The sequence below is a fragment of the Fomitiporia mediterranea genome (genome assembly GCF_000271605.1).
Source record: "Fomitiporia mediterranea MF3/22 unplaced genomic scaffold FOMMEscaffold_3, whole genome shotgun sequence".
Classification (NCBI taxonomy): domain Eukaryota; kingdom Fungi; phylum Basidiomycota; class Agaricomycetes; order Hymenochaetales; family Hymenochaetaceae; genus Fomitiporia; species Fomitiporia mediterranea.
In genome coordinates this window covers 1,552,157-1,572,462 of record NW_006760388.1, presented here as the reverse complement: position 1 = coordinate 1,572,462, position 20,306 = coordinate 1,552,157, and the positions used below count along the sequence as shown (strand labels likewise).

Sequence of the window (20,306 nt, the reverse complement as noted above, 5' to 3'; positions counted from 1 at the left end):
TTCGAAGCTTACAAGCCTGACGTTAGAATCTGACGTCCTATTTGTGCTTCTTTGCAATGGTCTGGTGGGTCTGGGCTAGTCAGGTTGCATACAACGTGCGGTTTCGCCAAGCCGACTGGCTGCATCGGTTCTTCGTCTTCTTGCAACTTTTCGTCTTCTGTGCACTCGCTGCCTTCACAAATAACTTCAATGTCTTCAGCGGACTTCACGAAGATAACATCGACAAGGGTATTGATCTAAAGTTCCAGACAACGGACCCACAGTCAGATCCCGGTGTGGAAGCAATGAGGGTGAAACTACGACTACCAACCATAAATGCGAGAGGTGTTTCCATCATCATGGCCTTTAGTCGCGTTGTTTTACTGGCCCAATACTCTAATGGTTAATTCCCTGTGCACGATCGACGACAAAATTACTGACCGAATTTCGTTTCTAGCTCTTTATCATATCCGTCGTAAATATCCCTTCGCGTGGACCGATCGCAAAATCCCCGTTACTCCATTTTACATCCACATCGGTTCCCTCGTATTTTCATTCCTCTGCTACACGATTGCAGCCATCGTTATAGGAAAGTCCCCGACTCGATCCGATCAGATAGCGAAATTAGTACTTTGGTTCCTGCCTCTAATCGTCGAAGTTGCAGCCCACTTCATCGCGGCAGGCGTTCCAGGCCGGGTTCGCTACCCTGCTGCTGCGATTTATGAGCGTAGTGCCACAGTATTTATCATCACACTAGGCGGCGGCCTCGACAAGATCACGAATGGATTCCAATACATTGTTGGAAACGTATCCATCACTGGGGAAAGTATCGGATTAATTCTCTGTGGTGTGATTATTTTCATTCTCCTTTTCACACTGTACTTTGGAACAAGCGAAGGCGACAGGCTTGGTAGTCGCCGGGCACTTGCGTTGTTCTTCTTCAACTATTTCTACCTGTCTGCGTTGATTGTGACATTGCAAGGAATTGGAGCAATGCTAGTGGTCGGGGTATGTATCTGTGTCTTTGTTTTGTACGCCCTTATAACCAAATTACATTACAGAACTTGTTTAGTGCTTTAAAGACAGCATATCGTTTCGTCCAGATTTGCTCTCAAGCGATGGTTAATAAGGGCTTCGGTGTATTACTGGATAGCGGTGACTTCGACGAGGCGTTTATTACAAGACTCCAGAAGGACGGTATTGGTCTTCAGCCGCTTATTGATACTGTTAACGATGGCATCAATGCGTCCATAGTGCTGGGAGACCAATCATTTACTATGAATTACGTCTATCAAGCCGACATTTCAGTTATGCAGACCATCCTGGAGGTGCGCACTGTGCTCGTGCAAATAACTGGTCTCTAACACGCCTATTGTAGAATTTCAATGCTATGCCAGATGATAGCTCGTTACTGGCTGTACGGATGGATATTTTTACGAATGCGAATGCAACGGACATTGAGTCTGTAAATTCGGAGGCTTTCTTTACGATAGCAAACGAAGTGATAACAACGAACGCGCGACCTGCGCTGTGGTTCTACGTTGCAGGAGGTCTGGTACTCGTCTCTCTAGCCTTGATGTGTCTGTTCAATAGGTGGCCGCGAGGTATGATGGACTCATATCAGACTCATGAACGGTTATTTATATGGTTATGCTATGCTTGTGATAATTAGACAGATACGAATGGGGACAAACACTCAGCAGGCTTTTCATGGGGCTCCTCGTCATAATCTTCACAACGATGGATGTACATGCATCTAGTGCGGTCCTTAACGAGAACTTCCAAATGCAAGGAAGTCGCATCTGGTGGCTCGCATCTCACTCATGGGTGTACGTACTTCCAATACTGATTGTGAAATTAACTAGTCTTGCTCACAGAGTGTATACTGACTGATTAGCTTGCCGCCTTATGCCCTTGCATTGCTCATTGAGCAACTCGTCGAACTCGTGCGTATACATCCAGTTTGTCCCCATATGAAGCAGTTCTAAGCAATGCCTGGCATATTGATATAGACTCTCCTCCATCTTGCTGGTCGAGCATACAAGTTGGAAGGGCTCTGGTTCTTCTGGAGGAAAGTGCAATACATTTTCCCTAATGGCCGCTCTGAATCGCCTGATGGTGGCGCTCCCAATGCTAATCAAGACGGTTCATACGGAACGAATGGCTATAAAGGGACCGACAAAGATGAAAAGACGGACTATTTCGGCTCTTATGTGACCGGCCCGCCTGCAACTGGAGGCTCCGGGTTTTCCATACCAGATTTCAGCGAAGAGCCCGATGATCTTGCCGGACCGGAGGGTAGATATCGAGCCTCTACTGCTGGTCAACGCCGGAGCTACTTCAGGCAAATGTCGACTGACTATGGCGTGAATGATCCTCTGTTTGGAAAACCTACTGACAGGACCTAAGGATTTTGCGCATGTATGCACATTTTCTACTTTGGACTGACCTCGACGATTTACCGTTGTTATGTAGAGTTGTTTTACACGCTGCTGCAATAAGCCGTTATTAATATTCGGTAAACATTGAGTGGTGCTGCCCGTTGCAGTTGATAACTATTGACGCACATACATATAATCCCTGTACATAGACGCTCGAGATTCACGTACTTGTACGATGGAAAGGTCAAATTTGGTTTTACGCGAATAAATGTCAACTTTTGTTTGTAAGAGTAGGGGTAGATAGTCAAGGAATGAATTATTGTTGTGTCGAGAAGTATTAGACAACAAATATGCTGTGGCACTCTTTCCGAAACCTGATTAAAAACCTCGAATCACATGAGACGATGAACGATATTCACGTACGTTTATAGCTTATTTCTCCCGTCAAAATGGTCTATGCTCAACTTGTCTACTTCAATGCCATCAAACATACGAATGTTGACTCCAACGAGACCCATCCCCGTCCAGAACATCCAACACCCGCATTGTGGGCAAAAATGCTGTGTGAAAGCCTTGTTCTTCTTTACGAATTTCCCTATATCATCCCAGCTCTTTGGGCCTCCGTTGAGGCAAAAGTAACTCTCGAGAGCGACACTGAAACACAGCTACTGAATGAGCATAGATTTACGATAGTATAACATAAGTGACGAACACATTAACGCCTCCGGTCTTGGTGCAGAATGTGCAGTTGCACGATATGGGTTTCTTTACATGCAGCGAAGGATGTTGAAATTCAAACGTAAATTTGCCGCAGTTGCAGCTGCCCTTGAATGTTTCGATCTCGGCTCCTTCAGGATATTGTCCCACCGATGGTGCTTCAGGCGCAGCGGTTCCTGAGTCGGAGGACATGTGATTGCAAGTGAGGTGAGGAATTGACGTCTCATTTCACCAAGACCTGTTTAGCTGCTTAAATGCCATGCTTTCTAAATGACTCAGGGGCGACGGTACATTTCAAAGCAGGAGTCATGTGTACTTTGACAGCCAGAGCTGTCAGGCTACTGTCAAGCATGAAGCATCGAATGACATATCAGATCTGAGATGAAATGTATATACTGGTACTGAGAGTTGGCAATTTGCGCTCGTTGTTGCATACGGCGAAAACCTCCCACTAAGTGACAAGACAATGAAGTTTGCTACGTTATTCAATCCAAGTCATGTATTGTTCGCAGACTCCGTTTGTAACTATCTTTCCTTGACTGTAATATTCACGAAGAATCTCTTTCACAGGAGGTTTTTCCCGTCAAATATCTCCACTTCGAGGTTGTCCGCATCTACTCCATCAAGCATGCGCACGTTGACACCAAGAAGGTCCATTCCCGTCCAGAACATGAGATTGCCGCAGACGGGGCAGAAGTAATGCTTAACCGTCTTCGTCTTGTTTTCGAATTTGGTGAAGTCGTCCCAGCCTCCAAATTTCGGGTCGAGAGTCAGCATGTTTTCGGGGCCCATTCTGAAACGAGGTCAATGTTTCGTCTCAATCAATTATGAACGCAAGACAGACATATAAATGCCACCAGTTCTGGCGCACCACGAGCAATTGCAGCGCGCAGCCTTCTTCACGTCAAGCGGCGCGTGTTTGTACTCGAATGCGAACTTGCGACAGTGGCAGGTGCCCTTGAATAATTGGGTTGGAGCGTCACCATCCTTTGTTGGTTCTGTGGTTTGCGTAGTGGACGACATGGGTGCGGTTTCGATTAGGGATCTAATGCAACATGAGCCCCCTCTTTATAGCCTGAAACTCGTAAGTCGTCTAAGTTAAGCATGCGCGGCAGCTGCGCCTGTCAAGGCTCTGCACGAGTCATACTTGCAGGCGAGGCCGTCATTCACCGGAATAAATGGCAAGACAACCGAGAAGTGGTACCTGATTCAGATGCTTACTACTCTGGAAGAGCATTTATATTGTCTAAACATCTGACTCGAAGCGGTCCCGCAAAATAACCAGCATTATTAAATTGGATCTGCATTCAGCTGACATGTAAAGATGTGAACCTCCAAACCCGTATCTGACCTAGCGTTTCGTTAGCGAACGAGTCAGAATTACAACGCTGGATGCTCTCACGTTACACGAGATGTGCTCCGTCATGATACTCGAGGACGAGTTTGTCAACCTTTACGCCGTCGAACATTCGAACATTGGCACCAGAACGTCCCCATCCAGTCCAGCAAAGCATGCAACCACATGAATGGCAGAAATAGAAGTTGACGTCCTTTCCTCTGCTTAGGAAGGTGGATGGTTCCCCTCTGGTCAGATGCAGCGCACTTTCTGGTCCGTAGCTATCCACCAAAAAGTGTGAGATAAACTCAAAATGGCTTTTAAGAATGGAAAGAGAAAACATGAATAGATGCACGAACATGTACAGGCAAGCGTAGCGGGTGCACATTTTACAGTTGCACGAGACCGGAGGACGCTCTTCCAGAGCTGGATGATCATATTCGAGTGTCACTCCTCCGCAGTGGCAGCTGCCCTTGAAAGTCTTGACTTCTGCGCCTTTTGGCCAGTCGCGGAAGGGATGGGGGACGAACGGTTGAGTTCCCGAAGACATTTTGATGGACCGTTTGCGTCAACAAAGTGCATAGTTGCATCTATATATACGTTGAACGCATCCCTTTGAGAGTTTCACTTGTCATCGCCAAGGAAGTGTGGGGAGTCATTATGAATCGCATCAAAAACCGACTCAGAATTTTGACACCAAAAGTCGTGGTGAGATGAAATGTTTCACAATCTTATCTTATCTCGTTATATAAGCAAGTTCGGTGTCGATCTTCTCAAATTTCGCTCGAGTACATGCATGTGCTTCAACTCGATCTGGTCAATGTTCAAGTTCAATTTCTCCGAGGCAGGGCTTGAAGATGGCGGATTACAGATAACACATGGGCAAGCTGTCTGTAGTTCTATCGGACACGTGCAAGAAGCCAATGCAGAATCCACTCTAGGCACGAATGAAACGCTCTCGCTACAGAGCATGAAGGGGATAAGTGGTTGCGAGCATGGATCAGCTTATGAGCTATCTCTGGATGATCTTGTAAGTGTCGAGAATTTTATATAAACTTGTCTCATGTTAATTCAAAAACGCAAGGCAGTCGCGAGCTCTACCTCCTGCACTCTCCTACTCTCCACTGGTTATACCGTTATCTCGGAGCAATACAAATCCCAAACCTGACGACAAGTATCGAAAAGAAAAAATAGAGGCGAAGGCAGAAACCGTGACGCTTCTCCGGCGCGACCTCTACGATGCCCGTTACCAGCTCATCTCTGAGTCTGAAGCGTCTTCCGTTGATGTCTCTTCTGCTACAAGCGTACCAAAGGGAGCAACTTCGGCAGAACGCCCGGAAACACTAGATTATATTAACAATCCATCGGATCTTATACCTGGCGTATACGAAGGCGGATTGAAGACCTGGGAATGCAGCCTCGATCTCGTTGATTATCTTGCGAATGTGAGCGATCCACGCGAGGATTGGGTGAGAGGTAAGAGGATTATCGAGGTAAGAATTGTACCTATATATATTTGGCTTATGTCTTATTTGCTGGTTAGCTTGGCTGCGGGACGGCGGTTCCAAATCTCTACCTGCTGCATACACTCTTCTCAAATCCTCAGAGGGCTAGTTCAGATGCGGATAAGCTTTCGACGGAAATCGTTCTGCAAGATTTCAATGACCTAGTTTTACGACTCGTCACGTTTCCAAATGTCCTCTTACAATGGTGTTCGTGGCATGTCATTCGTTTCTCATCATAATGCTAATCTACCTTATCCTCGACAGATGCCTCCCCACTAGCTGAAGAATACCGTTTACAACACCCACCTGAAGATGAAGTGGTTTTCAGCCCCGACACACCAGGAGACATGCACATCACGCCTCAGTTGATATCTGCCTTCCATACTTCCTTGCAGGAGCAGGGAATCGCAATCTGCTTTATCGCGGGCTCATGGCAGTCTCTCAGCGACAGTGACATCCGAGGCGCGTTTCCACTTGACATTACGCTCACGTCGGAGACGATTTATGAAACATCAAGTCTGCCTTCTCTAATCGCACTTCTGAAGCGGTGTACGCAGGGTGAAGCAAAGGATGTACGCGATGTTGACAATACCACAACGCAAACTAGTGATCTTGTTATTGAAGGAAGTGCAAGACTCTGTTTAATTGCGGCAAAGGTGTTGTACTTTGGAGTTGGTGGCAGCGTGATGGAGTTTGAGCGCGCAATAACTAAGGCAGGCGGTAAAACCACGACTGTGTTGGATAGACAAGCTGGTGTTGAGAGGAAAGTCATGAGCATTGCGTGGACATAATATCACGGGTCGTGGACAAAAATATCATGTATATTCATGTAAAATGGGTGTACAAAAAGTATTACTCAGTTAGCCAAGAAACACTAAAGACAGAAAAAGTTAGCGATGATTCAGATGCGAGCTGATGAAAGTCAAAATAAAAATCAGAGAAGCCAGTATTTTCATGTCCTCGATCAGCGAGCATCCTACCACTCCGGCACAGACACTCAAAACGAGCATTCGTACAACAACTCATACCGAAGCATGGGCGGAGATAAGCGAGATGACGCAACGATCAAGACAGTCAAAGAATGGATGAACTTGGTTTCGTCTTGAAGCAGAAGAACATGAAATCAACGACTCACCTACACAAGCTACAACTTCGTAGTGCAGGGTGACAGTCAGAAATCTAAAACACGAGAAGAGGAAGATGTTAGAAAAGGGCCAAACGGAAGACGCCGGAGAAAATGGGGGAAATCAGAATTGAGAGTTTTGGTAATAAGCTATCCACAAGGAACTTGCGCTCACTTTCGGAAGCAGAACTGAATAGGTGTTCATCATAAAATACAAATCGTAAGGAGAAGCTCACCATCTATCTTTCTGCAAGCAACGGTGGTCGTTCAGCTTCAACAAGAAAATCGTCAGAATTTTTTGCACATGTAAGGAATGGGCACGTGATGCCATTTTCTTTGTTACGTGCATCCGAACGCGACCAGATCTTTTTCCTCCTGTTATGAAACCACCAGAGTTTGGCTTCCCAGTGCTCACGCCAGCCTGGCTGTCAAAGGTATGCATTATATCCTACATGCTACTTTCCTGATGATATCCATCCATATCTCGAGCCGGTGACGTTCACCTGACGAATGAGCCATGCTCAAACATGCATCACCAACTGACCCATCCCTTCCTTCTATCTCTACTTCTTCTATGATCCCCTCAAATACTAACGCACTTGTAACGTAGGCTTATGAATTCCTATCTCGTTTGACCTTTAGTGAGTATCTGTTCCTGTTTAAACCCAGAGGACCTCGAGACGATTCCGTTAGTGGGCGACAAAATATGTGAGCTCCAATGCTAACACACACCACCCGCCGAAGGCTACTTCGCTTTACTCCTTTTCTTTATTTTTTAACAACGATTTTACTCAAAATATGTTGACATTCTTAGGTAGCGTAAAAGTAAATGAGGAAAGACAACAATGAAAAGTGAGTATCTACTTCGTTCGTCCATGCCCAATGATGCTTTCAAAATATACAAGCATATGTCCGAACTTTCATGAAGGACATCTTTCATTTTGCCTGAGGCCTCGTATCTTCTTTATGCACGTTTGTTTTACATCAATTGTGCTAATGTTATCTGCTAGGACCTTTTAAAATCTGCATCTTCTGGTAGGCAATTGCGAACTTTACAGCTTAATTGTCTTTTATTCGCCGTGTTATTCTCTTTGCAATTGAATATGCAAAACATGGATGTTCTTAAGCAATGACACCTCTTAACATGCGTCACAAAATGTACGATTGAAAAGAATGGTGTTAGCAGTGGTCTCTTATAAGTACTGTACATGTCGTGTCTTTCTGATTTCACGTATCCGCACTTAATCACAATAAATACGATATCGACACAGTTTTTATTATTGATCCTTAAACGAAGATGAAACAGGAAGAATGGGAAAATGATGACAAACAGCCAGACTGTGGAAGACGAGAAAATAAATGTATCCCAATGCCACAGGATATCATGATCGGTCAATAGCTAAAATACACATCGTCCACCCTTTCCCGCACACCATCCAGGCCGTGTATACCACATGTACACAATCTCTGGATCATGAGGAAAGGTTCTTATTCCGTCTCATGCTCCTACCGGTCTGATCGACGAACCGCCTCCTTCTCCCGGAAGATCGCGTTTCTCTCTGGTAGGACTCGATAGTTGATCCGCAAGCTCCGTCAACTCGTTCGGGTCCTGCTTTCCATCGACAGCTTCCTTGATCAACGAGATCGTGCTCTCGATACTTCGCCTTCGCGTGCTTGGACTCGTCATTGTCGTACCTAGACTCGCCTGACGCGCGTGCCCACGTCGGAACGGCGAAGAAATCGCGCTTCCAGATGTTGGCGTCCCTGGTGACATCGGTTGTGACTGTATTGCTGCTTCCGCCGCAGACGACGCCTTGGGCGAAGTCGATCCGTTGGCGATTGCCGCCTCGATAGCTGTTTTGATCCCGTTTGGGGACGGTGCTGTCTTCCCTTCTTCGTTGGGCGTTGCAGGGCTAGACAAATGTGGAGCAACGTCGTCTGGATCGATAAGATCGGGCGGAAGACGCTCGTTTTCAATATCCGATTTCCGTCTGTAAAGACATTAATGCGAGACCTCGACAACACTGCCGAATCACTTACGCATCCTCGAAACTGCTGATAGCATCTTTGATGCCCTCCACGCCGAGAGCCAATGTTCCGTAAGGCAACTTTCCTGAACCGGAAACACTCTTCAGCTCTGACACCCGCTCAGATTCCTCACTGTTAACAATCGGACTCAGCATAAAGTATCTGCAACAGGAAACAGAATACGAACCGTAATAACGAGAAAACTCGTGAAATTCGTCCAACGGCCAGAATTTTGTTCTTGATGATCTTCCGACGTTCAGCGGCTGCATCAGTTGTCGGTGAGGCTGGAGTAGTAAGAACTTCTTCTTCCTCTGAGCTCTCATCCAATTCCTCTTTACTACATGTGTTCAAAACCGCAACCAGCATTTCCGTAACTATGAAAATATTAGCTCATACTAGAATCGACTCATGCGAACCGCTTACTCTTCTCTCCAACGAAGGGTAAACTCCAGGTGAATACATCCATAAAGTTCGGTAACCAGTATGGATGTGGTGTACAGTTGAATTGGCGGATATTCATAACGTTGCTTTCATACTTCAAGACAGCTGCTTTGTTATTATACACGTCCAGATAATTCGGCGCGGAAAATATGGTCATAACAGAAGGAAACCCTGTTGTTTTCGTTTTACGATACATACGATATCTAGGATAAACATCAGCTTAACTAGACCGGAACTAAAACTTAGCGTACACACCCAGCGTCTTGAGCTTCGTGAGCTCGTATAATAGATAGAAGGTTATTTCGTTCCAGGAATTGACAAGCGGCTTGATAGCTATATACAACCTCGTCGGTTGGAGGGTAACATATACGAGGAAGGTGACGTACGTGAAGAAAAATGAGCACCCGCGCACATGGTTATGCACAAAGCTTTCCGCCGTCTTTTCTTGCCCAAAGTCCTCTGCTGGATCTGACCACAGGATGTCACACATCAAACCCGTGGTAGGTGGTTCACGGAACCGGTCGATCTGAAAGCCACATAAAGTCAGAGGCATGTGGCAAAAATCTACAGGAAGCGTACCCTGCGAAGATCTTCAAGTGTGTTTAGCTCCGGGGATAAACCTCCGTGAATACACAAGAACTGCTTGTTCATGATGGCGGCAAGTGGAAGTGCGCAGAATGATTCCATGCATGCATCATAAATGCGCTCGGAATATTTATGTTTACCTTCAAAACTTTTAGAATGGGAAACAGAATGTTCGCAATGGGAATATATCCTTACATTCAAGTTTGAAAGTAAAATAATCCGTCAAATGACGACACTCATGATTCCCACGGAGGAGGAAGAGGGTGTCAGGATACCAGATTTTCAGTGACCACAGGTACAAAACGCACTGCATTGCCGTACTTAAGCGAGATAACGACGGTAACGGACTTGAATACTCACTTCGATGCTGAAATACCCCCGATCTACGTAGTCACCTAGGAAGAGGTATCGCGTGTCTGCTGGATTCCCTCCCACCTCAAAGAGTTTCATAAGATCATACTGCGCATCAAGTGCATGTCAATGTTCGTCTTTACTCATAAAGTCTGTATGGTTGCATACATATTGCCCGTGTATATCCCCGCACACTAAAAAAATACGTCAGTGCATTGTCGCTGTGGAAGATAACGGACAGCGGACCAGTTATAGGAGCATCAACTTCCAGCAGATTAGGCTCGGCGCGGAGAAGTTCCGTTCCCTTCTCAAGGATATAGAGTGCTTGTTCTTCAGTTACGCGACCTTCACGGTAGAAGTGGTTCTTTAAGAACGCGACGTCAGGCTTTGTTGGGTCCTCGCGCGAGAAGAATTGCGCGTTCGTTGGAATAAACATCGCAGGCGCTTGCACCTACGTGATCATCGTGAGCCTCTCGTGGCCTGCTCGAAAAGAATAAAGATAAGCTCCACGCACATCCTTAATTACGCGCTCCTGCGTGCTGACATTTGTGCCATCTTCAAGTTGGTGCTGGGTGAAATCGATGTCTGGCGGGGGAGCCTTTTCAGTAATCTGGATGATGGCACGCTGCAGCTGAGCCTTTCCGCCCGTCATAGCTACTCGTCTCTCGTCGTTGCGGTCGTTGCTACTGCTGGCGGTGGAGTCGTCGTACACGATGGAGAACTGAGAAGGAGAGAGACGGTTAAAGGCAAGGAGTGGAGGGTTTGCCGTTTGCGGAGGTTTGGGCCAAGCGTCTAGTAGCGGGGTTTAAATTACCCGATTAGCTACCCGTCGTCACGCGTCAGGCAATCATGATGTCCTTGTCTACAGTCTCTCTATTCATAGTCGCAAAAAAAATGGACATTTATTCGAAATATTAGCCAAAGTATATTGCTAGTACATGTTTTGCAACGTTGAACCCCAAAAGCGACACAATATACCCCACAAAAAGCGGTAGCAAGGGTGATAATAGCAGCTCTGTTCGCACAAGAAATGGAAGAGCTAGAAGCATAAGGCGTCGTTAGATCGCACTAAATGACACTATATGACATATCACATTCGCTCACCATTGAGTCCAAGGTACACGCCATACATGTACTGAGCGAAGCTATAGCGGGAATTTCAAAGTTCATGTCAATCAAACAAGACAACAATAAGATGACCTAACAGACGTACCCTGCTAAATACAGGGTATTGCCCACCCACAGGCATACCCAATTATCTTTAAGAACAATAGGCACGAGAAATAGCTGAGCAAGGTATAATGTTAAGTAGAAAGGGAAGAATGCGTTCGTGTGCACGTCGAAGGCATACGCCCACTCGACGGCAGAGTCCTCTGGGTTGGCATGTGAAGGAGGCGAGAATAGGAAAACATTGGAGATGAGCCTGTGAAAGCCTCTCAATTTCCATCGCAGCCGACTGAAAGGCGTAGGAACTCACCAAATGATGGTAGCAATTACAACACCGAAAAAGAGAAAATCTCTAAATATCATATAGAAGGCTAATCGGATGGCCTCCAATGGTGAGTAATACCATACTATTGACCATGCTATGGCAGACACTATAGATCTGCGAGTGAATATCGTCATAAAACGTGTACGGTAGTATACGCACCTATCAAGCAGGCTCCAATCAGCACCAATATTGCAGGGTCGTCTCTTGCCCAAGTATTTTTGGTTTCTACAGAATGGCGGCGGAGGTCAATCAAGATCTTGCCTTGCCCTCCAGGACAAGAAGAAACACACGTTTATGAAAGTATACGTTCCGATACCTGCATGAACATAGTGAGCACCGAAAACATTGCTAACAAGAGTATCCTTTTACTTACACTCTCTTTGGTGCAAGGCACAGGTATGTGAGTTGCCATGCTGCCAGCTCAAAGTCCTGCACCCGAAAGCTTAGCAAAATAGTACAATACAGTACCACAGATTCGGGCAGCAACTGACCATTTGCTGGAAACGATGCAACCGCCTGAAGATGAGCGGCAATCTCGCTGTCACCGGTTTCGGAGGCTGCGCAAAGGTCGTAGTGTTGTTTGGTGTACTCGGAGCACTTGTGGGGAGGATAGCCATGGCAGCATGTGTCCCAGGACGCTTGAACAAGGTGCGCGTCGAAGACAGCTTGAATGTCTCTTGGGTGTTTGGTTTAAGATCTAAGAACACGTCGAGACGAGACTTGACTTTGTCGCGACTGTGCCGCGTTTCCGAGGCCTTGTGACCGTGGGCGGATTTGTCTGACTAAGCATCGTTTAAAGCTTCTTAAGTTTCAAAGTTCTTTCAAAGGCAAAAGGTACCTTTTTATCCTAGTGAGCGAGCTGGCGTTCCACCGATGGACGGTGAAACGGCAGCCGTAAATACCGACGAATTTCAAAGGTGAAGGAACCTGGCTGTCTCTACAGATAGCGCACCATATAACATCCCTGAACTCTGTAAGGCTGTATAACTTGGCAAGTATTATATATCTGTGATGCTAATGGTGCATTTTACGACATTTCAGCACAATGGCATTTCTTTCGCTGTGAGTATATTTTATTTTACTGAGCTCAGTGTGCAAGAAACGTGTACATCACCTGACTGTAATTCATCGGATGATTCTGCGTGATTTGAGAGTCTAACCGAGTCAAGCGGACCTGGAAGCAATGATCGCGCAGCACAGCGCAGCACCGCAGTTATTGAAGCGTGTTGAGACAAATCGATAGCTATATAAGAACGTCAACGTCGATTTCTATCCTCCGCACTCCTCCTGAAGCTCTCGTCCATCATGATCATCTTACCGCAACCTGACGAAAAGTCTCTAGATGGCTTCAACACTACGACGCAGGTCTATTATGCATCAATGCCCGTTCCACGGCCTGCTTCAGCGCCTATTCAAGGAGATATCAACGACTTATCAAGTCATCTTGACAATAGCTTGAATATTGACGAACAACCTCCAGCCTATGAAGACCATGTGCCAGGGGCTCAGCTTCAGGCCAACCCAATACCTACTGGCGATGTGAAGGATCCGAACGTGTTTCGTGATGGTCCTGGTGGCGACGAAAACAAGGACGATGACGAACCCAGAAACGCGCGTCTCGCATCTTCCTCGCGAGATTTGAACACCAACTCAGCCATCCCAGGTCGTGCCCCACGAGAGGCTACTTTCCCTCCCCTTGTGATGCATTCTCGAAGCAAAAAACTTGAAGACGGCTTCTACGCAATGCTCCCGCCGACGGATGTTCAGCCACATCCTTTCTCCCAACGTGACATTCGGGAATCCGATTGGACAAAGTCGGTCTTATTTCACTTCCGTCGACTGTGAATTTGTAACTGACTACTCTTTTACTACAGGTTCCTCTCCGATCTGCAGACATCAGCTCGGCTGTCTCCAGAAAGTTCATCATCTGAAGACAGGAGTAATTTCTTCAAGACTATGGGGAGCATGTTTCGATCATTCTCCGGTGCCCCAGGGAAACAAGCTGAGCAAGGGAACCATCGTGGTCCTGCAGCGTTGGTTGATACCTGGAATGAGGTAATCGACATTCCGATATTTTCCTTCCTTCCTGCTGTTAACAATTGGTATTTTCAGAATTTCTTCCATCGACGTGGGCTTGATGTCGTCCTTGCCAAAGGAGGACGCAGACTAAATGGTGATAGGTCTCTACCACCTCCTGACTCCCTACCCTCTGATGGATCCACGAACTCGCGTTCGCGTTGGACCATGCCATTGTCAATGCCGCAAATGACGCCCGTGCACCCGATGCCTATAATGCCACCCCTACCTGGGCCCTTGATGGGTCATCTAGGCGGAAGAAATCCCGGTCTCCATCGCTCGAAGTCTGCTACCTCGTTGTCTTCATGTAGCTCTTCAGATTCAGACAGTGATTCAGACTTCGAGCATGATAGACGCCATCCGCAACGACAACCGCAACCTAACACTCAACCCCTTCCCCGCTCTCGTTCGTTCGAACGCGAGCCAGGATACTCATCAACCTACTACGCCTCGAAAGCAGAGCGACACGCGGCTCGCAAAATTCGCCGTGCCGCACATCGAGTACATCGTGCAGAGCGGAAGGAGCGTAAGAGGGAGCGTCGGCTTGAACGCAAGTACGAACGATTCGCGCACAAGGCAGCGCGATGGCATGCATTCGTGGGTGGTCTCGGTGCAGGACACGGGCCATTAGGCATGGGCCCGTCAGGTTCCGGAACAGGAATGGGAATGGCCTTTGGTAGAGGGATGGGTGCAGGTTGTGGAAGAGGAGTAGGCATGGGTTGGGGAAGAGGAATGGGTATGGGCTACGGAAGAGGAATGGGTTTAGGACGTGGTGGTCATCACATGGGTCCGTGGTCCAGATCTACAGAGAGGGGACTTGGATTTGGCCCAGGAATGGGATTCGGGCAGTCAAGTGGAGAGGATGACGGATACTATAGGCTCGTCGTAAGTGATCTGTTATGAGTGCTTTGTGGGATTTTCTATGATTGTGGAGTTATTTTTTAACTTTTTAACATTACTTCCTTATACCACTGTGGCAACTCTTCGTTTACTCCACCTATGCATTAGTGACTAGAAAAGTTAAACAAATCGTATTTATCCGAAAGATGGCTTTCGGGAGAAATCACGAGAGAGGGCCGAGGGTACCTTTGTAAATGTGAAGGTTCTAGATCTGTTGTAAGTATTGAGAATCTCAATCTCAATCGCTCGAAGAGGCAGGGGATTGATTGGGATTTTAATATACTTAAACGCAATTGCACACAGAATGAAAGTTTATTTGTCACTAATAACCAGTGCACCAATTTTTGTGTAACAAGAAGACAATCATCATGACATTGTTGTTTTTTCTTCGAAACATATTCAATCTGCAGCTACTCCGACAGTCATTCACTCAGGACTTCATATATCAAATACTCAGGATTGAAGCGGGGGCGTGTCGGCAAAAAGTTGCTCGCGCATGCCAGGTGGATAGCGATCTCCGTGCTTGCCTGCTTCTGCATTTTCTGCAAGGCGGCGCACCTCAGCGACATCCTCAGGGGACAGCTTGACGTTGGCTGCATCAATGTTCTCCTTCAACGCCTACATGGTCGACGCATTTTATCATCTGGGAAAGACGTCCGTAATGAACAAGACTGTACCTTGATCCTAGTGGTTCCAGGAATGGCAACAACGTCTTCACCTTGCGCGAGGAGCCAAGCAAGAGCGACTTGTCCACTTGATGCTCCATACTTGTCTCCAATCTTCTGGATGGATGAGACGAGCGAGAGGATGTTAGGGAAATTCTCCTTAGAGTAGCTAGAAAAATCAGTAGTAGGTTGGCGCCCGCAATAACCAAAGTAACATGCATTTTCATGCTCACCGAGGAATTGTGCGCCTGAAATCATCCTCCTCGAAATCATCCGGTGATTTCTACATTTGATCAATGTTAAGCCATTTAATTTATACACACGATGATCCGTAAGATTAACTTACGTATTGACCAGTAAGCAGTCCACGACCGAGAGGAGAGTATGCGACTATCGTCACACCAAGTTCACGAGCAGTCTTCAAAAGATTCACTTCGGGAAACTCGATATCCAGCGTGAAGGGTGAATATTCAACTTGCAGCGCAGCTATGGGATGAACTGCGTGTGCACGCCGCAAGGTCGAAGCAGAGCACTCTGAAAGGCCAATATGGCGTATTTTGCCTTTTCTATAAACAACAAATATGAATTGAGACTGGTTTCATTTGAGTCAATGAGGGAAGGTGGACAACTTACTTCACGAACTCGGCGAGGGCACCAATAGTATGCTCTATTGGCGTCTTAGTGTCAGGGCTGTGAAGACACTCAGTTGATTGCTTTCGCCATAAAACTAATAGGAGATATGTACCGGTGAAGGTAGTATAAATCGATATAATCGACACCAAGTTTCTTTAGGGAAGATTCAATGGCTTCCTTCACGTGCTTTGGACTACCATCGACGCCGATACCTTGGACGATTCCGCATTTGCTTGCGAGAAATATTTCAGAACGCTTGTTAGTGCGTTTGAACCTGTTATTTGAGGTTATTTGAGTGTTGCGCGAAAAGCATGCGCTTAACAGAAATAAATTACCAATTCCCGAGTAGCTCTTCGCTATCTCCATAGACGTCGGCAGTGTCCCAATGGTTGCATCCTGATTCATATGCAGTATCGAGGACCTGTCAAGCAAATGTGAACTTTTGCTAGGTCTGAACGTGATGAGACGAGACATACAGCAAACCGTTCCTCATCGGTCAACGGTTTGGCCCTCGTATAGTACGCACTGATGCCCATAGCACCATATCCGATGGGGAACACCTCGGTGCCACCGATCTTGCGAGGCTTTACAGCAAAGGACATGATAAGTATACTAACCGAAGTACGAGAGCACCTAAGGCCTTGACGAGGGTGTTGCTATTGGGTTGGGAAAGACTGGATTACTGCCCATATTTATAGATTTCCAAGATGCCTTCAATCCGAGCTAGACCACCTTGCGTTGCAAAATTTTCAAGTCAAGTGAGCATATGTCTCAAAACACGGGATTGGAAACTACTGATGCAACGCGGCAAGGCCCACTTCCAAGACACATTGCACATGCCTGACAAGTGGAGATTCAGGAGTTGACTTGCCATAATAGTAATGTTACTCGTCAGTCCTCTCTCTTTCAGTTCACGCCTTCACCATCGCTCATCATCTCATCAACTTCTAGTAAATGCCGCGCCAGAATATGAAAAGCTGGAAGGACAATTCAATATTACTCAAGCCAGAGTCAACAGCTTCAAAGTTCAGCACAGTTGAACAGACGAGATTGTCCGGCTTGGTAGGCAATAGTTGTCGGCTCGGCAGCATAACTGATGACCAACCAAGGTCCTCGATTCGGTGTCTATTCATGGAGAACGCCGCTTGGCGTCAATCAACACGAGTCGGGTTTGACTGGCAATGGAAGGCTAACGTGGAGGCAGCAGTCCTGTCTTTCTACCGCTTGTGGAGTCAAGGTGCACCGTGCGTTTGTGTTCTTTCGTCATCGTAATGCCTTTATGTCATATTTTTCAGTCTGGTACGTTTAAGTCGGTAGGTGTGGGGCAGTGTGGGGCAGCTTGAGATGACGGAGCCATCAGCAGATATAACCATTGTGAAGTCTGTTATCTTGGCCGTTGGGTTCCAACTAACGTTGGAAAAGAAAGGTTGAGCCAGTCCCACAAAGTAAGTTGTTAGACGTACGTAGGAAGTGGACTTCTTTGCCAGCATAATTGTAATGGACTGCAAGACATTACTGGTGCAATAGGTCCAACAGTACAGCACAATTACTTCTCCCCTCCCTATCTGGTTTGTCGCGTTTGGCCTCGGAGCTTTCAATGAGTCTGGTTTTTTAGGCCAGATGAGTACAATCGTTCCAAAATTATCAAAAAGAACCAGCACAGCAACAGTCATTCCACAAATCATAACATTTGGAACAATACCACAAAACCGAGAGTGAATACAGCTAAAACTCGTTTCGCATGCAGAATAATAAACCTATAACTTCGGCCTTGTATCAAGACGTGAATTAGAGAATTTGAAACTCTCCGCCCTTTTCAGCTGCCTTGAAATGAAAGTGCACGTCAGTCTTAGTCCACTTACAGTCCTAGATGATGGCAAAAAGGCACTCACGCGCTTATAAGCTAACCTGTATGCGAGGAACAGAAATGTGTAAGATTACTCTAATTGAAATCGAAAAAAAAAATCGTAACTCTACCTTTCGTGAACCATTTTGACGTAGTCGTGAATGGCAGTGCTGTTTCCAGAGTCTGGAATACGCGTATCCATTGCCTCCAGCGGGAAAATCATCATAAAGTCCGCAGCAGTTGGATTTGGCCCGCTAGCGAACCAGCCTGAAGGACACTTCGCAAGATGTTCTTCAATCTACAATTAATCATTAGTGCCAGACTTGAGACTTATCTTGTGTATCGGAGAATAATAAGGCAGAACATACAAACGTCCTGTTTTGCAGCAGCTGAGGATCGACCATCTTCTTAAGAAGAGTGTTACAGATCAAACTTGCCACTGGGCGGATGAAAAATGGTGTACGCTGAGGAATTATGGTGAAGACAAGTTTGATTACGAGGAGTGGCATGATTGAACCCTCGGCATAATGGGTGACTGTAATGAAAATGAATAGTCGCTTAAACGCGCGTAAAAGGATGCAACGAGATACATACAGTACAAATTATCTACCCAGCCCGCTTCTGTCGGCTTAAATTTCTCGCCACCATATCTTGTTATGAGATATTCTTTGATTACATTAGACTCTGTTTTCGATGAACCAAAGGACAAGAGCATAGCACACCGACAATGGCACCGCTCTCCGCGATTGTAAGGTCTCCATCGGTTATAACAGGAGCCTTCCCGAGCACGTGGACATCCTTCAGTTCTTTGGGGGCGAGCATCTCCGACGTGCGCTGGTATTTCTTGATTTCGTACGGGACTTCCAGCTCCTCCTAAGATCCAAGCGTGAGGAAATAAATAATAAAGTTTTCTTGTACTACACACGAGTAACCATAGAATCCGCTGGGAACGAGAGTTGTTCAAGTGGTGTAAAACAATCTTGCTCGCCGACTTGGGAGCATCTGGGTGATGTTGGTCAGCCAAATAGTCGCTAAGCAAATACTGCACTCACCGTTAGCTGGGCTTGGGTCGGACATGGTCAATGCGCAAGTAAGTGTGTAGATGGGTATTCAGTGACCATATTTATTTAGCCAGTATTGCCATGTGTTTTTCCGCCGGGCCCGCCACACCGACAGGGTTGATCTGTGAGAAGTGTTCGCACTCACGTCCGACGTAGACCATGCGATACATAACGAAGATTACGCGGAGTTAAATACGGGAAAAACGTTTCGAGAATCGAGATGCTCCGACCAGTTTTTCAAAGTTGGGGTTACAGCGTTTCCGGAAAATGATGACAGCAAGGGGATTTGCGTCGTTTTTTTATCACCTGCCTCATATAGTAGGATTACCATGTATAGTGCTATTACACGTGATGTTCCACCACTACAGAGATTTCTTTGTACACTGTAAAACTTACTTAAAGAAATACAAAATGTCTTCCAAACAATTCTCAATACACTATTAATTCACATATAACTACATATATCTTGATTTAGAGTGTTTCACTAGTCTTCCCAAAGACTACAGTAATGGTGAGAACTGCTTGCTAATACAGGCTTGTCACGTGCTCTAATACCATATATAGCCCTCCTACTACAGTGAAACCTGTCAATAAGCATACTTGTAGTTTAGCATTTCCTCTCAATAAGCATGAAAAATTTGATCCACCAAGTTGGTAGGCAGGAAAATAGAGGTATATTAAGTATAAAGGGCATTAAGCATTAAGCATTAAGGTGTGAGATCAAGAATATGCTTAATTAAAGGAAATTTTGGGTCATGTGACAGTACAGATCATGACCTGGAGAGAGCCACTTTTTGTACAGGCCACCTCTATTTTGTAAAATAAATGCATAATGTAATGAAAACCACTATTAAAACTTATTGTTCATCATGTCTGAGGAGCTTAGATGTTGTTAGGAATTGTAAAATACAGTAACTAAGTTTGGAAAAGCTTAACTCAAGACTTGGGACTGAGTAGTTTATATACAAAACCCTATTAGTCACAAGTCTAGAGATTGGCCAGATCAACTAGGCTACCTTTGTTGTCCTACTTAGTAAGAACTCTAGCTCAGTATTATTAACCTCTAATTATTACTAATGGGTGATCAATCCATTAGTAGAGAGAGGGGACAGGAAGGAGTAGGTACCAAGTCAGTTAGGAAAAGGTAACAAAACCTGAGAACAAGGTCTTTATCTCTCTAAGGTTAA

The 20,306-nt window shown here is 45.9% G+C and overlaps 9 protein-coding genes across 9 annotated transcripts; 2 read left to right on the top strand and 7 right to left on the bottom strand.

Moving 5' to 3' along the window:
- Nucleotides 1–2,541: 2,541 nt before the first annotated feature.
- Nucleotides 2,542–3,269, bottom strand: FOMMEDRAFT_165995 (uncharacterized protein; the record flags this gene model as incomplete). Its single annotated transcript, XM_007263703.1, has 3 exons — nucleotides 2,542–2,723; nucleotides 2,784–3,014; nucleotides 3,073–3,269. The coding sequence occupies 2 exons, from the start codon at nucleotides 3,267–3,269 to the stop codon at nucleotides 2,786–2,788; spliced, it is 426 nt and encodes a 141-aa protein (XP_007263765.1). The 3' UTR covers nucleotides 2,542–2,723; nucleotides 2,784–2,785.
- Nucleotides 3,270–3,563: 294 nt separating this feature from the next.
- Nucleotides 3,564–4,963, bottom strand: FOMMEDRAFT_165994 (uncharacterized protein; the record flags this gene model as incomplete). Its single annotated transcript, XM_007263702.1, has 5 exons — nucleotides 3,564–3,870; nucleotides 3,922–4,122; nucleotides 4,394–4,423; nucleotides 4,485–4,694; nucleotides 4,773–4,963. The coding sequence occupies 5 exons, from the start codon at nucleotides 4,961–4,963 to the stop codon at nucleotides 3,642–3,644; spliced, it is 861 nt and encodes a 286-aa protein (XP_007263764.1). The 3' UTR covers nucleotides 3,564–3,641.
- Nucleotides 4,964–5,333: 370 nt separating this feature from the next.
- On the top strand, nucleotides 5,334–6,757 carry FOMMEDRAFT_118786 (uncharacterized protein). Its single transcript, XM_007263701.1, has 4 exons — nucleotides 5,334–5,443; nucleotides 5,502–5,906; nucleotides 5,957–6,125; nucleotides 6,183–6,757. The coding sequence occupies exons 1-4, from the start codon at nucleotides 5,384–5,386 to the stop codon at nucleotides 6,707–6,709; spliced, it is 1,161 nt and encodes a 386-aa protein (XP_007263763.1). The 5' UTR covers nucleotides 5,334–5,383; the 3' UTR covers nucleotides 6,710–6,757.
- Nucleotides 6,758–8,300: 1,543 nt separating this feature from the next.
- On the bottom strand, nucleotides 8,301–11,140 carry FOMMEDRAFT_17885 (serine/threonine protein phosphatase 2B). The gene is made up of 12 exons (XM_007263700.1): nucleotides 10,961–11,140; nucleotides 10,693–10,897; nucleotides 10,615–10,640; nucleotides 10,456–10,554; nucleotides 10,291–10,402; nucleotides 10,090–10,235; nucleotides 9,897–10,036; nucleotides 9,766–9,843; nucleotides 9,493–9,713; nucleotides 9,257–9,443; nucleotides 9,082–9,201; nucleotides 8,301–9,032 (listed from the first exon to the last, which is right to left on the bottom strand). Exons 1-12 carry the CDS (start codon nucleotides 11,096–11,098, stop codon nucleotides 8,540–8,542), a joined length of 1,965 nt encoding a protein of 654 aa, XP_007263762.1. The 5' UTR covers nucleotides 11,099–11,140; the 3' UTR covers nucleotides 8,301–8,539.
- A 220-nt stretch (nucleotides 11,141–11,360) lies between these two features.
- FOMMEDRAFT_79369 (UNC-50-like protein) lies at nucleotides 11,361–12,555 on the bottom strand (the record flags this gene model as incomplete). Its single annotated transcript, XM_007263699.1, has 8 exons — nucleotides 11,361–11,485; nucleotides 11,551–11,591; nucleotides 11,660–11,869; nucleotides 11,924–12,044; nucleotides 12,098–12,163; nucleotides 12,229–12,254; nucleotides 12,312–12,367; nucleotides 12,430–12,555. The coding sequence occupies 8 exons, from the start codon at nucleotides 12,553–12,555 to the stop codon at nucleotides 11,361–11,363; spliced, it is 771 nt and encodes a 256-aa protein (XP_007263761.1).
- A 581-nt stretch (nucleotides 12,556–13,136) lies between these two features.
- On the top strand, nucleotides 13,137–15,013 carry FOMMEDRAFT_17884 (uncharacterized protein). Its single transcript, XM_007263698.1, has 3 exons — nucleotides 13,137–13,752; nucleotides 13,813–13,993; nucleotides 14,051–15,013. Exons 1-3 carry the CDS (start codon nucleotides 13,244–13,246, stop codon nucleotides 14,915–14,917), a joined length of 1,557 nt encoding a protein of 518 aa, XP_007263760.1. The 5' UTR covers nucleotides 13,137–13,243; the 3' UTR covers nucleotides 14,918–15,013.
- A 354-nt stretch (nucleotides 15,014–15,367) lies between these two features.
- FOMMEDRAFT_79644 (Aldo/keto reductase) lies at nucleotides 15,368–16,814 on the bottom strand (the record flags this gene model as incomplete). The annotated part of the gene is made up of 8 exons (XM_007263697.1): nucleotides 15,368–15,532; nucleotides 15,592–15,748; nucleotides 15,813–15,862; nucleotides 15,926–16,145; nucleotides 16,213–16,269; nucleotides 16,325–16,486; nucleotides 16,548–16,633; nucleotides 16,689–16,814. The coding sequence occupies 8 exons, from the start codon at nucleotides 16,812–16,814 to the stop codon at nucleotides 15,368–15,370; spliced, it is 1,023 nt and encodes a 340-aa protein (XP_007263759.1).
- A 345-nt stretch (nucleotides 16,815–17,159) lies between these two features.
- On the bottom strand, nucleotides 17,160–17,479 carry FOMMEDRAFT_152941 (uncharacterized protein; the record flags this gene model as incomplete). The annotated part of the gene is made up of 2 exons (XM_007263696.1): nucleotides 17,160–17,356; nucleotides 17,407–17,479. The coding sequence occupies 2 exons, from the start codon at nucleotides 17,477–17,479 to the stop codon at nucleotides 17,160–17,162; spliced, it is 270 nt and encodes an 89-aa protein (XP_007263758.1).
- Nucleotides 17,480–17,904: 425 nt separating this feature from the next.
- On the bottom strand, nucleotides 17,905–19,135 carry FOMMEDRAFT_165989 (thioredoxin-like protein; the record flags this gene model as incomplete). Its single annotated transcript, XM_007263695.1, has 8 exons — nucleotides 17,905–18,036; nucleotides 18,105–18,120; nucleotides 18,190–18,356; nucleotides 18,427–18,593; nucleotides 18,653–18,724; nucleotides 18,781–18,931; nucleotides 18,984–19,060; nucleotides 19,111–19,135. The coding sequence occupies 8 exons, from the start codon at nucleotides 19,133–19,135 to the stop codon at nucleotides 18,001–18,003; spliced, it is 711 nt and encodes a 236-aa protein (XP_007263757.1). The 3' UTR covers nucleotides 17,905–18,000.
- Between the last annotated feature and the right edge of the window lie 1,171 nt (nucleotides 19,136–20,306).